Source organism: Neopelma chrysocephalum, unplaced genomic scaffold, assembly GCF_003984885.1.
Source record: "Neopelma chrysocephalum unplaced genomic scaffold, ASM398488v2 Primary Assembly neopelma1_23, whole genome shotgun sequence".
NCBI classification, from domain to species: Eukaryota; Metazoa; Chordata; class Aves; order Passeriformes; family Pipridae; genus Neopelma; species Neopelma chrysocephalum.
In genome coordinates, this window is record NW_020897691.1 from 18,835,528 (window position 1) to 18,850,720 (window position 15,193).

At 38.6% G+C, this 15,193-nt stretch overlaps 1 protein-coding gene across 1 annotated transcript in view; it reads left to right on the forward strand.

Moving 5' to 3' along the window:
- Window positions 1-15,193, forward strand: part of ARID1B (AT-rich interaction domain 1B) — a 324,487-nt gene that overhangs the window by 69,506 nt on the left and 239,788 nt on the right. The window contains 1 exon segment of the mRNA XM_027688947.1: window positions 11,484-11,630. Coding sequence (XP_027544748.1) covers window positions 11,484-11,630 — 147 coding nt within the window.

Below are 15,193 nucleotides of genomic sequence, written 5' to 3' on the forward strand. Positions count from 1 at the left end.
AGATTAGCTGCAATGTTAATAAAAAAAAAGAATTCTAGTAGTTTGGCAGAATGAATGAATGAACTTGATGGTTGATTCTTGGTAAGTTTTTAAGGGGGCTATTTTCAATTAAGCAAAATAGATAATTTTTGGTAAATGATGTTATGACTTTAAAGGCTCTCGTTTATTTTTCTGTTCCATTTCGAGTATAATGTTACATGAATTGGATTAACTGTATCCAGATACTTACATTTAACAGATGTTTCTAAAACTTACTTGTGGTAACTGATATGAGGAATAATTTACAATAATCATCTTATTTTGAGTATAGTAAAACTGTAATTATTTAAGAAATTATGATGTAGTATATGGTTTCAGCTGTGAATTTATAAGATTGATGTCTTTGATGTTTCTGTCAGGGTTCTTTTGATGTCTTCCAGTGCTAAGTAATAGGTCAAATTAAATAATAGAAATGGAATAAATCAAATATGAACACTCTGTGACTACAAGGAGTAGTTTGAAAGTTTTCTTTTAAAAATACTTCCAGCAATATTTGAAATCATAGCTGTTATGTAAGTACTCCTATTTAGAGGCTGACTTTTTTTTTTATCTGTTGCGAATAGAGAAAGGGAAAGAAAAGCTGGCACAGAAAAGATTTATATCTTCCTCTTTTTTGGTTTTGTTTTGGTTGGTTGGTTGGTTTTGGTTTTATTGGTGATTCTCTTTGGTCAAATTTATCTAAAGAAGAAGGGGTTTTGATAGGAGTTGCTTTGATTTCTTGTTTTTCTAAGCCAGTGTGAGTACCCCAGAAGGAACGCTGAGGAACTGTGCCACAGGAATGGGATCCCGATCTTAGGCAGTTAATTCTATGCTGCAAGATGATAAATTATGCTGGGTGGGTAATCAAGTAATCAGATTTTCTTAGCCACTTGGTTCATCCAGTCATTCTGTTTGCCTCAGGATTCCTTGCTGTGGGGAATTTGTAGTGTCCAGATAAAAAGTATGATTTTGATCCTGCAGTGCTAGAAGCAACCAGCAGAATTTGGACTGTACAAATGACTAAATTTGTCACAGAAATTGCTGAACCTAAATGATAGCTGTGGGAGGTCATGCCTTTTTCTTTGTGTGTTGACCTCCTATGCTGCGGACACTATTTGAGGTTTGAAATCTGTAATGAAAACACAAAGAGCTCTTCTCTCGTTGCATGTTCATGGCAAGTTTTTCCTGATTAGAAGTGTGATATCCCTTAAAAAAGTGAGGGACTGGAACTGAGGATGACTTGCTGTGTGTAACACTGACCTACTGGTCTGCTGTTTCAGAGTCAGGCCAGGAGGCAGAGCGGTGGGGGTTAACTCAGAAGTGGTGACCTCCTCAAAGGTGTCTGGGCCAAAAGCAGAGGGGTTCTCTATTAAAGACCAGAAACTGGGTGTGCCCCTTGGCTCTTAATTTTGTACTAAGAAACTGCTAAACTGAATTATAGAATCACAGAACAGTTTGGGTCAGAAGGGACCTTAAAGATCATCTAATTCCAAACACCCTGCCATGGGCAGGGACAAGTTCCGATAGACTAGGTTGCTCAAAACCCCATCCAGCCTGGCCTTGAACACTTCCAGGGATGGGTTATCCACAGCTTCTCTGGGCAACGTGTACCATCCTCACAGTAAAGAATTTCTTTCTAATATCTAATCTAAACCTACTCTCAGTTTGAAGCCATTCTCCCCTGTCCTGTCTCTACCTGCCCTTGTAAAAAAGCCCTTTTCATCTCTCTTTTAGATTCCGTTCACATAGTGAAAGGTGCTACAAGGTCTCCCTGGCGCCTTCTCTTCTCCAAACTGAACGGTCCCAGCTCTCTCAGCCTTTTTTCATAGGAGGAATGCACCAGCCCCTTAATCATCTTTGTGGCCCTTTGTTGAACTCTCTCCAGTACGTCCATGTGTCTCTTGTACTGGGAAGCCCAAAACTGGACACAAATCCTCCAAGTGTAGCCTCTCCAGAGTTGAGCAGAAGCACTTCTTTGTCTAATGCAGGCCAGGATACCATTAACTTCATTTGTGGGAAGGGCACATTGCTGACTAATGTTGAGCATGGTGTCCACCAGGACCTCCAGGTCTTTTTCTGTCAAGCTGCTTTTCAGCTGGGGTGGCCTCCACCATATATTGGTGCCTGAGGTTGTTCCTCCCCAGGTGCAGGACAGGAATAAAGAAAGGAGAAGACAAGCAGCTGTCAGGGAAAGAGGGTGTGCACTGTAAAGGTCTGTGAAGCCCTGTAGTCTAGTGGAACTGGACAAGTTTATGTGGAAAGTTGAGAAGGGCATAACTTGCTCAAGAGGGCACGACATCGCTCCCTGTGGAAGATCTTTTATATTCTTCTCTTGCTATTTTTAAGAGATACAGTGAAGGGCTTTGAACAATCTCAAATGCTTTAGCTCTGAAAGCCATTGAGTTTAGGAATGGTAAAGACAGTATCCATCAAGATTGGTATCTTTCGAGAACATGAATGAATTAAAAAGCACCCTTCTCTCTCAAAAGAGACTGTAAGAAAGATGGAAAACTCAAGGGTGTGCAAGATATTGGGGAACTGATGATAAACAGGGTATGTGTACATTCTGCCTTTTCTCACTACTGCGATTAAAGAATAATGTTTGCAGTTGTGCCAGCTACCAAGACTGTGCCAGCAGAAAGCAGAGTGAAAGCTATTTTACAGAGGGATTTTTCAGTCTCCAGTAGTTAAGTGTTTGGAGTCTCTCTGTGTATAAAAGCATAAAAATGGAGGATTACTCATGCAGCTAGATTACCTGCTATTCAGACTCAACCCATACCTCTCATTTCTGTTCCCTGCTTTAGAAGGTTTGAATGGCACTGCAGAACTTGTCAGAAGAAACATGTTTCTCGGTATTTTTTAACCATATTTTTTTTAACCACCATTTGAGAAAAATAGTGGTCAAAATTATTACAAATTTCCTGGAAAATAAATGGCAAATTGAGGATTGTTGTGTAGTCCATTCATAAATGCACAAGAAGTGCCCTGTGATAAATTATTTGTTATATGATTAAAAATCAGGTTAAATATAGGCTTTTGTATTTTTCTGTAATGGCTGGCATTTCATAGGTGAAATTCATGCTACTAGTGCAGTGAGATGTGAGGTTTCCTACATGTTTTTTACTGACACATCAACTGTTGGAGACACCATAGAGATCAGCTTGAGACAGTTCTGATGTGCTTTTTCTTATGTTGGTTTGTAAAGTGGAAATCTGGTACTTAAGCAGATTACGTGATCCCTTTTAATTGTTATGATCACTTTATAAATAAAGAAAGGAAGGCGGAGTATAAGAATAGATATCTGACTCATCACTTAAGTGTGTGTAGGTATATGTATATGGCCACTATGATTTCTCTCCATTTGTAATACATTATATCAAAATAGCTCTTCTGAAAACAATTCTATTGCAATTTTTTAGTATTCTCTATAGTGTTGGTCTGAGGGGATGGATGTAGTAATATGGAAATCTCTTAGTAGAGATTATGACATTTTCATCCCTTAATTTGCAGAAAAGACCAAATGTTGCATTAGTTCTAACTATAATTCACTGTGTGAATCAACACTATCGGGCTCTTGTGTAGGAAAAATTTCTTCCTTTTGTTTCTAGACTCAGCTGTTTACCTCTCCCTTGAAACTAATTTTAGTTCATCTAAAACATGCACATTTTTTATTTTTGTTTGTTTGTTGTTTTTAGGGGAAGGTGGGAGTGGGAGGTGGTTGTGATATTGGCATAGATTTAGCATTTACAGCAGAGGTAGTTTTCATCAATTTCTGACAAGGGAATCAAAGTGTTCTTTTTTGGAAGAAGAGATATTGCTTTTCCATATAAATGATTGACTATTTTGTGGTAGTAGTCTTTATTTATTTGGCTCTCATCATGAAGAATAGCAAACTTATTTAAAATCTCAGTACATCAAAAATATGTCAATACATAAAACATAAGTACTATTCCATACTACAGTCTATGCAAAAAGCTATGTTAATAAGATGTGAAGGTTGCACAGCTAAGAAGTCAGAAAACATAAATGATAAGATTCTAGCAGCCACATTAACTGAGCCACATTTCACATCCTCTATATTTTATGAAATGCCTTTGACAACATAAATCAGAAAGAGAAGGTGCTATATATGTGCAACATGGCTCAGTTAATGTTGCTTTTGGAACCTTAACATCTGTATTTTCTGACTGGAGAGTTTTTTAATCATGTAATCTTAGGGGTTTTTTTACATTATTCTTTTCTTTTTCCTTTTTTTTTTCTTTTGTAGTCCTCTATTTTTAGAAGAGAGGAAAATTGCATGTACCGATAACTGGTTAGCTCATGTTGCTTTGATTTAAGCTACAGTAAAAGGCAATATATAGAGAGCACCTCATGACAGATACATATGTGATGCCGTATACATTGCACTGACAAGTGGTGTAATTGTGCTGTTGTGCAGTTTTTGAGGAAAAGGGGAATACAGGCATGTGTTTGAAGTCCTGTCCTTTCTGTCCTGCACATTAACAGTAGTACTGAGTATGACTGCATTGCAGACTGCGTCTTGTGGAGATACTTGAGCTGCCTTTTTAAATGAACTGGCTTGTGTACAAAAAGCAGTCTGGCTATAAGAGCATGGATCTCCCTTTGACCTAATTCACCCCTCTGTAGAGCACAGCAAATTAGCCGAGCACAGCTTTTGGTGTAGGCTCCTGCCAGTGCTGAGCCAGTTTGCAGATCTGTGTACTGCACTGCAGTCTTCAACATAGACATACATTTAATGACTCTGCAAAATCTACTACCTTGCAAGTTCTGGAATGGGGATTATTGTGCTGTGACACAGAAACATGCTTTTTATCCTTTTGCTTCCTTGCTCTGGGTCACTGGGTGGACCAGTAGCAGGCCCAGTGTTAATATTTTAAAGGCTCTTAATAAGATTTTAAAGTTCCTACTTCAGTGTAAAGGCAAGCAGTCTAGGAAAGATGGTAACATAGGTGAATGCTGTGACCAATGTATTGTCAAAAGGTCAAAGCTAAGTGATAAGTAATATAATTTATAGAATGTATGAATAAAATGCCTTAGCATCAGGATTTCTGATTTACCTCTGATTAATAGCCTTGACACTAACATCGAGCTTTTTACTTGGTTTCCTTTCAGGTTTTTTTGGTTTGGTTTGATTTGGTTTTGTTTTGGGTTTTTTTTGTGTCATTCAGTGAGGAGGACTTGTAACTTCATTAAGATCGTGTGTGCACATGTTGATTTGAGAAAGGAGACCATGCTGCCCTAAAAGCATTAGAATCTTCCACTGAACGTGTGCCAGAGGATTTTCCTATACTGGGATATTATATTTTTCTTCTTTCTATAATTCATCTAAACATACAGAGAAAGACCTGGACTTTTATGACTTTGAAAGTTATAGATATGAACCAGATTTTTTTTTTAAGTATGGGAAAGTCAGAGGGTTAGTTTTCCATTACAGCTTTCTATTTGAAAGTATGGAGAAATGCATGGTCTGAATGTCTGAGGGAAAATACGTAGGTTTTGGTAGAGGTCTGGCTTTGGAAATCTAAGACTGAAGCAGTATATATTTCAGAAAACTGCAAGAGTTTTATTTGAAAGTTTGATGTGAACCATGTGACAGCTTTCTTATAGTTACTACTGAATTGACCTCTGTAAAATTAAAATAATTAGAATTAAATCTTACTATAACCTTTTGTTAACTGAAAGAATGTGCTGTTTACTCCTAGTGTAAAGTACTAGGTGGTAGGGGTTTTTTGTCCTGAGAATCCCACTCACTATACATTTTTTATTCTAATTTCTATGTAATTACAGTGGTATAGGTGCTAAGAAAGTGGAATGGTACTGATAATTACATTTCTGAGGATGGTACTTGTTTCACAATGTTCTGTCTCATGTTTCTCAGCAAAGTAGGCCACTGAACCAGGTAGTGCCACCCTTTCTTCTGAGTGCCACCCCTGCCTCTGGAGTTCTGTTTTCCTCCTCTCTGTAACAGGGCTTAAAACTGATCAGACCAGACACACCTGTTTTCCCCCAGATTTTTGTATCATGAGACTGTGGTCTATAGCTTCCGAATTGTGCTGTTGCCTTCTACCAGTATCATCCAGGATCTGCCTCAGTTTTTGGGCACCAAACAGACTGCAGGGAGAAGCAATGACCAGTGGGGCCAAGACTCTATGTAGTGAGCATGTCATGGTATCTGAGTGTTCATGTGGGTCAGGTGAGCTTTTTGTGATAGAGGACACGTAAAGCTTCTTCCATTATTGACTGCGTCTCAACATCAGGATGGTTTAAAAGTGCAGTAACTACATACCACTGGTATTATTAGTGTACCTATGCTAACACACTAATTCTGCTACATTTTAATTTTAAAAATTATTTTAATGACTGTAATGCTGTCTAATGATGCTTATCCTTTGATATCAGTCATGGATTGCGCATGCAAAAATTGCTTAAAACTTCCATTACTATCAAGGTATTACCTGGACAAAGAATGTCTGCCACTAGACCCTTTATTCAAACAAGGATTAAAGATAATGGGTTAAGTTACAGATTTAATTGGATTTCCCCCATCTCTTCATTTTGGCTGCCAATTTTGCTCTTCTTTTACTCTCATTCTTTCTTTGTTTGTGTTCAGAGTGGTTTAGTCACTAATGGTCAGTCATACTTTTCCCAAAATAATGCTTTTTGTACTGTGTAAGTCAGACAGGAGTCAAAGTAATTCTTACAGTTTCTGTGCTTGCCTAGAAATAGATTCAAACTTAGGTCTGCTTTCTCTTGAACCGTCCCAAGAATGTGTGCACTACCAAAGGCATAATGAAGTTTCCCAAATTCTCATCTCCTGCATTGTGTGGCCACAAAGAATGTGGGTGTAAGGGAGAATGGGAGGGAGGGTTTACTTTATAAGGAAAGAGGATGTTTGGGGCACTCACTCCAACCATTGTAAATAATTGGCTTCAGATTTGTTTTATTCTGGGGAGATTTTAATTACGCTTTTTTTTTTCCATGGTGTTTAATAAACATTTGTCCATAAGCAGTATCTTGTGATCCCCATCAGTAAAGCAGAAGGATTAATTTGCACATAGTTGTTTGTTATTTATTTAAATAGTCGCAGAAATTATATTGAGTGCTCTGCTAAGGCAGCGGTGATGGGGTCTCTGCACTGAAGAGTACAGCATCTAAATATACTTGTATTTTAGGTGGTGATGTTTGGTTGATTTTCTAAAACAGTTTGGATTAAGAGGACATGGAGGAAAATGCCAGCATGAGTAACTGATATGTAAGATCAGAAGAGGAGCCCGGTATTCCTTTTTAAACCAGTGTCTGGAAGCAGATTGCTAGGGAAAATATTTAGGAAATATTTAAGAAGTAGCTTCTGGCAATCAAGGTGTTGTTGCTCTTCAGGTTGCTTATGTTTGTTACTTATCACCTTGCAGACCAAATCTTCATTGCTTTCTTGTGGGACTTGAATATCTATTGCAAAGAGGTTAGAACATGGGCATGGTGCTATCAGGTCAGATCAGGGGTTCATGTAGCCCTGTATCCTGCCTCCAGTGGAGGCTTTAATTGGATGTCTAGAGCGGAGTCAGAATAAAGGAAGCATATGATATTTCCCCCAATACTCTCCAAGCCTCCAGCTATTTTCAGTTCAGAGACTTCCTGAGCCAGATGTGGCTCTACATATTTGGTAACCCTCAGAGGATGTCTCTTGTGAACTTGTCCAGTGTTTGCTTGAGCCCACTTAAACTTTCAGCTTTCAATTTGGCAAGGAGTTTCAAACATCTGGTGCCTCTGTGACTAGAGAACCTGTCTCTCACTTGTTTCGAAGTTTGCTTCTTCCATCAAATGCATCCTAATTGTTGTGTTGGACAAGATGCTTTTGTAGCTTTCCATCTTATTCCTACTTCCTGGTGTCTTTTCCATACTCAAAGGGTTATAGTTTCTTTGTGTGGAAACTGTTCCATACCTTTGATGATTCTTGTTGTATTTCCCTGAACCTTTTTGTCTGACCGTTCCTAGTAAGTCCAAAAGGTCTGTAGAGAGGGATTTTCTTTTGCAAAAGCTGTGTTGATGTTTCCTAATTCTGATCTTCATTTTTATCTGTCCTGATTTATCCAGAACAGTGATTGGTCTTGTGTAGTCTCAAATCTCTTTTTTTTTTTTTTAAAGCCATACTCCAATTCTCAACTCCTTCAAAGGCAGCTCCAATTTAGCGGCTGTGTATGGTCATTAGTAATTAAGCTTTTTGAATTTTATTAGACCTGTGGAGTGATACTGTATAGTCCCAAACTACTTCTTACCATTCGTCACTTTGTTCCACAAAAAGTCCCATCAGATTCAGACACATTCGTCAAGTTCTTCACAAAGGAGGACTCCAACATGGGAACCCCCCAAGATTTTTCCAGAGTGAGAACAAAAATTTGTTAAGCTTCTCTGTCATGGCACTGTGTTCTCTGTATCTCCTTTTAAACCTCCATTATCATTCATCACTTCAGACTCTCTGGCAGACTTCCTACTTCTGATGTGTTTGAAAAAATGAATCATTACTCATTTGATTCCCTTTCCTAGCTGTTTCACCAGTTCTTTCTGGCCTGCCTTATTACATTTGAAGTGCTGGAGTTTACAGTCTTTTCTGTTTTCCTCATTGGGACCTGGTGCTGGCTTATTGAAGGGGATGTCTTTTTGCTTCTAGAAAGCTGCAATGAGCCATGCTGGTGTCCCTTTGCTCTTATCAAGTCTTTCTGAATAGGTGGTGAATATTATTTCTGTGCTTTCCATGTGGTTGTTGTTAAGCAGCTTTGATGCTATCAGTCAGATTTTATTTCTCATAGCTGTCTATTAGAACTTCCTTTCAACAAGCTTTCTCTTTTTTATGTAGTTACACTTTTTGAAATTAAGCACAACTGTAGTAGATTACTTGGGTTTCATTGTTCCTGTAGGGATGCTTAATATAACTCTGTTATGGTCATTGATGCATAGTGGTTCTGCAGCTGTAGGGTGTAGAAGTAGGTGATTTCTGCTGTTCTGGACTGAGCCAAAGGCAGTGGCTTCTCATGCAGGTTCCCTAACTAGCAGCTCCATGGAACAACCTTTGACAGTTATCTGATACTTTGGTCTCTGCTTTGTAGTCTGCTTACTCAGTCTATGTGGGAGGAGTTAAAATCTCCCTCTAATCAATCTTGCAGCGTGCCTTTACTGATCTTGCTTACAGTGCTGCTGTCAGCATTGCTGTAGTATAGCCTCCTGGTGGTTCCAGCACTGACTTTTCCTGATCTGACCAAGCTCCAGACCTCTGCTGCTTGGTGAGGTGGAGTTTTATTTTTATTTGTTTCTAAATGCTATGTAGCATATAAGGTTACTTTGTCATCAGCTGTCTTCCCCATGAATTTGTATCCTAGGATGATGCAAACTAGTGACCCACTAATTGTTTCCTTTCTACCGTATTTCTAATATGACTGTTGGTAGTGTTTTTGTTTGCAGCTTGATCTTCCAGTCCCCCCTCTTTGTGTAGAAGTCATCTACACTTGATGACCCAGAATCTCTATGTCTTCATTTGGCATAGCAATGCCATGCTTTTGAACCATGTGCTCTTCTAATCCCCTCTCTTAATTTTAAAATTTCACTTTCTTGATCCTTAGGTACCAGCAACCTGGCTCCTATCTTCAGGTGAACTCCAGCCCTCCTAAACAAGTATCTTTATTCTAGAAATATTCTGATTCTTCATGAACCTGATCTTTTGCTTTGTCACCATCCTGTCAATTGGACATTCAAGTTCTCTTTTTCTTTTTTCCAGAAGCCCATATTTTGCTGTCAGGATATCTTTCCTTTTCTTCCTAGTGTTACTAGGAAGTTACTAGTGTTACCCAGATGGACCACAACATAGGTTTCTCCTCAGCATTGCCTAGGAACCAGTCCAGGCTCTGTGACCTTTGCAGCTGACGGGCAAATAACCATGTGGTCTTCTGTCAGATCCCAGACTCCAGCTGTCTGTTTGCCTGATGATATTCCAACACACCCTTCTTAGTTTGCATTATAAAGGCCTCATTTATGCATCAGCAGGGAGAGGCTATTTATCAGAAAGGGTTGCTTTGGTCACAGAAAAATCTAACTGCCTGTGAAATGATGGTGAAAGGAAACAGAAGCACAAGAGAAGAGAACAAGTGCAGAAGTGGGGTTACAGCACTGACCTTAGGAGTTAGCACAGCCAACTTCTGGCAGAAGTAATAGAGCAGATCAAGTTGTGGTAATAAAAACAGCCTAAACAGGCATTTAAACTTGACTTTGTATTATTACTATTATCGCCGAGCAAATACTACTGTATTGTTGAATTAACATAGTAAGTTAACATTAGGTAGAACAGGTATGTGTTTATGTGTTGAGTTAGCGGATTTATCCGTCTATCAGAAACTCGGTGGGAGCAGTTCAGAGATGAAAGCATTTCAGATGTGCTCGGGTATCTGAGACACTTGATTAGGGCAGGGATGGACCAACAGGTCCATTCTAGAAGGGAGAAGTCCTGTGCTGCCTCTGTCATTTGTCTGAAATGATACTAAATTCCAGAGTGTGGGGAAAAGCACGGGTACCTAAAATTGGGGCAATATAGACACAATATCAGGAGTTTGTTGAAAGTGTGCTCTTTCAGTTATCTCAAGAAAATGGCAGTGTCTGTTGATACAAGACTTACATACTAAACTGATGTAGAAAACTCCTCTGACATTGTAATTGACTTGCTTTTTGTTCTAACTTAAATTCTCAGTGTATGTTGGTTCTCAGTATGTGATACATGTACTGATTGGTGTGTAACAGGGTATTTTGTGTTGCACTGGTGTTTTGTTGTTATTTTTTAAAAAAGATATATCTTAGTAGGGGGGAAGGAGATTGAGAGAGATTGAAGTTGACAAAACCAAAATCCTGCCAAACCCCAAAACTTTTGTGTAAGGCTTAAATACACAAACACTAAAAACCTGAGGGTTGCAGGCAAAATATGTAATTAATATTAGTACTGGATTGCTGAAAACAAAGAGACAAAAAATGTTTATCTTTCAATGTGTATTTTAGAGTTCTGCCTTTTTTCCTTTTGTTTTCCAAATTATGCTTTTGGGTCAGTGCATCAGAGTGATTCCTCTCTCGATCTGCCTCAGTAGCGTGCCCGTGGAGAGCAAACATTTAAAATAACTGCTTCTGTATTTTAAGGCTGGGCATTACAGGATTGTGATTTTCTGAAGCACAGCATTTTCCTTAGAAGTTGTTCCTGAAAAGAGTAACTATACAGAGCACTTGGGCTTACTCCTCCTGCTCAGGCAAGGGGCTCTAAGGGCTCACATTAACTGCTGAGTAAGAGTGGGACCACTGGGTCAGGTGTATAGCTCAGGATACCCCTTCTGATGAGATTGCCGTACAGATGTGACATAGCTTGATTCATGTCCTTCTGTTTCAACTCATGCATTTGCTTTGCTTGGCTCTTCCAACAGATCCCGCCTCAGTATAGTCAACAAGGTGTAAGTGGCTACTGCCAGCAGGGCCAGCAGCCGTACTACAACCAGCAGCCGCAGCCTCAGCACCTGCCGCCCCAGGCACAGTATCTGTCCCAGGCTCAGCAGAGGTACCAGGCTCAGCAGGTAAGTGCCATCCTCTGCTACTGACAGTCGCCCTGGAGCTGGAAGTGTAAAAATGATCTGTGTGACATGAACAAAACCCACCCCTTACCTTTTTGAGGGAACAGTGTTAATTAAATAGCAATAATTAAATAATAAATTAAGCAAAATTAAATAAACATGGAATCAGACCATATCCTTCTGAAGAGTCTTTAGGGATATACACACAAATACAGACACACTTTCAGGCTTTATTTCATATAAAGCCAGTGTATATACCCTAGCAACTATTAATTCTGGTTTTAAAAAGAAGTAACAGTTTCTTGATGAAATGTCAGTGGAGGCTGGAGGGTTTTTTTGCTTTTATTTTGTTTTCCCCTCAAAGTCAGATGTTGTTGAGAGCTCCTGCATCTAACATGGTCACTACTGTTTTGGGGGTTTTGTTACTTCATTTGAGAGCAGATGAGTTCAAGGCATTTCAGAGCTGCTTTGTCAAGGGAACTTCGTAAAAGATATTTTAAATGGATATTACAGCTATTAATTTCAATGTTGTCAGTTTGCACATTGAGTGAAACTGCATAATTTGATATCTATTGCTGGTTTTGAATTGTGCTTTATATATTAACCATTAAAATTAATTTAAAGTGATTCTGTTTTTAACTGAGATCAGAAGTGATAGTGTACGGGTCTGGTTCCCAGAGCTTGAAAAACACTCAGATTTTAGATGCTGAACAAAATGGATGTGCATAGCTGATGCAGCTGAATGTGTAGGCTCAGTTCTGTCTGTAGTCTCAGGTCTGTTAATCACGGAGAGGTGATCTGGAAACGGAAGGATGAAACTAAAGCATACTCACCATCCTGGGAAATCTAACAAAAGTGAGTTGCTCAAGATTGGGTATTAGTGGAAGCATCAGCACTTGCTGCAGATCACTGGGGAATTCTGTCAGGCATGGTTGATTAACATGTTGGGATAATGCTAGTGCAGTGTAGAAATCTTAGCTTGAAATAAAAATAGTGTGTAAAATAAACTAACAAAAGATGCTGTAAGCGGCAATGATACTGGAGGCTCCCCTCCTTTGACTTTAAAATAAAAATATGATAATTTCACTGTGTAATTACATGTTAATTTTTCTTCATCTACATTTTAAAATTCCATTGAGAATTAACTTTTTTCATTAAAATGCTGGATGGTTTATGAAATAGAATTCTTAATTGTATCTATGATATTCTTGTAAATGTCACCACATTCCATCTTTTGGATTATATGTAACTGCAACTTTAAAGATTACAGTTGTGTCTTTAAATTCAATTTTCTTCCTTTTTACTTTGCCATTAAATGCTTGATTTCTCTATGACTTGAAAATACTGTTCATGAGCATCTTGGTAAAGTCTTGGCAGATAAAGTCCTAGTAATACAGCCTATGAGATAGAAGAAACACAGCTGCTCCAATGTCTACATATCAGAGTTTGTGAAATTGAAATGGGTTTTTTTGTCGTCTTGGACACCTCCTCATTTTAAATACTGTCAGTTTGAATGGATTGAGTATTTTGGTTTAAAAAATACACAAAACATACCAACTATATATAGGACTTAAAGTATAAGAGGGTACTGATTTATCTGTTGATAGGTGTTCCAATTACATAATTTTCTCTCACAGCTGGTAAAATGAAGGTTTGTGCAGTGAAGTGAGAGGTATCACAGAAGGATAAAGGCGAAATTAGAGTAAAGCCTTCCATATATTTTGGACTTCAGAGAACTGGGATGAAGAGAAAGGCAAGAACAGATTCACAGGTAGAAGATACTAGCCTCAATGTAGCCAAAATGACCCTGTGATTAGCTCAGTTGGTTAGAGCATGGTGCTGATAACACCAAGATCATGAGTTTGATCCCCATATGGGCCACTCAGTTAAGAGCTGGAGTCTGGCCTTGTGGGTCCCTTCCAACTCAGAATATTCTCTTGATTCTGAAATTTCTTTTTTGAGGATTTTGCAGGAGAGTGTAAATCCAGGCTCCAAGGGTAATACAGGTATCTGAAGGTTAGTAGGCATTTTTGCCTCAATCTGCAAGTTGAGATGATGCATTAGGTCCTCATTAATACAGCCTTGCAGTTGTAATCCTTAGTTGTAAGAATTTCACCTGAAATCTTGATTGTTTGTGAATGTCTGTTTTTCAGTAGTGATCAGGCTCTTAAGGTTTGAACTCTGATCCCAGGTTCTCAATTATACTGGCTTTTTTCCTGGAACATTTGTGTGTAGATGGGACTACTAATAATAAGTAGCCCCAAACACCTTGGGGCTTGCTTCTTTCCCTATCTCCAGATAGGTTCCATTGCTGCTCATCCCCCTGTCTCAAGCCGAGTCATGAGGTGAACACTTCCTCTCTAATGTTTCTCTGTAAAACCTCACCACTGTGTGCTTTCCCGTTCTTTGGGAACTGCTAATCTAGAAACCAATTCCTAACACAAGAAAATTGAAGTCTATACTTCTGACACTTCAGCAACAGTGTTCTTTATCTGAGGATAATCTGTAGCAGAATTACTGTCAAGTGGTAACCAGTGTACAAAACAAAAATTAATACCAGGGTAACAAAAAAGTTGGGAGCATATGTCAAATTCTTCTGCTGACAAAAAAAAATTAAAAACTGTCCTTATTTAAGCATACATGTCTCTGCTTATATGAGACTGACTGCCTTTCAGAAATAGTTAAAAATTAGAATTTCTTTGATTAGAATTTTAGCAAGAGAAATAGGAGTTAGGTACTCATACAGTTTTAGGAGCCACCAAGTGGGGGAATGTGGATGAGAGCAGAGCCAAACTTATCTCAGGGGTGCACTGGAAGGACAAGAGACAGTGGGGACAGACTGGGAAAAGGGAATTTGCAACTTGGTAAAAGAAAAAAACCCCACAAACCTGAAAATGACAAAACACACAAAATTCCAGAGAGACTGGAATCTCCATCCCTGGAGAAATTCAACTAGACAAGGCCCCCAAGCACCCTGTTCTTGCTAGACTTTCTTTGAACTAGAGGTTTGACGATATGACCCCTCTCTGAAGGTCTCCTTGAACATATGTGATTGTGTTGCTGTGACTTAATACTGGCTTTATATGTTCTAAATACAGTATAAAAATAAACTACAGAATCATATATTACCTGTTGCACCAGGTGGTGTATCATTCTTATTTCTACTCTTAAAAATATCAGTACATCCTGTTTATATAATCCTGTCAATTAGAAAACCGAGGTAGTCTCAGTCATACAATCTGTCATCCTTTCTGTCTGTCATCCTTACTTTTGCTTGCTTTTTCCAGCTTGCAAATGAATTTCCTTCATGTTTTATATATTCTTCATTAACTGTTTTTTTGTCTTTCTATACTGATTTTGTGATGTAAGTGTGATTGAACTGGTTTTACTTCAGGATGGAGAATAGAGATGCCAGATTGGAGAAAGAGGGCTTCTCTAATTTGTCTTCTTTTCCCTACTGTATTTTATTAGTTTCCCTGGTAGATTTATGTCAGTCTACTTGTTTTGGAGATTATAAAGCAGAAAGTAGTGTTTATTCTGGCTGGATGACGGACTTTTTCTTGCCA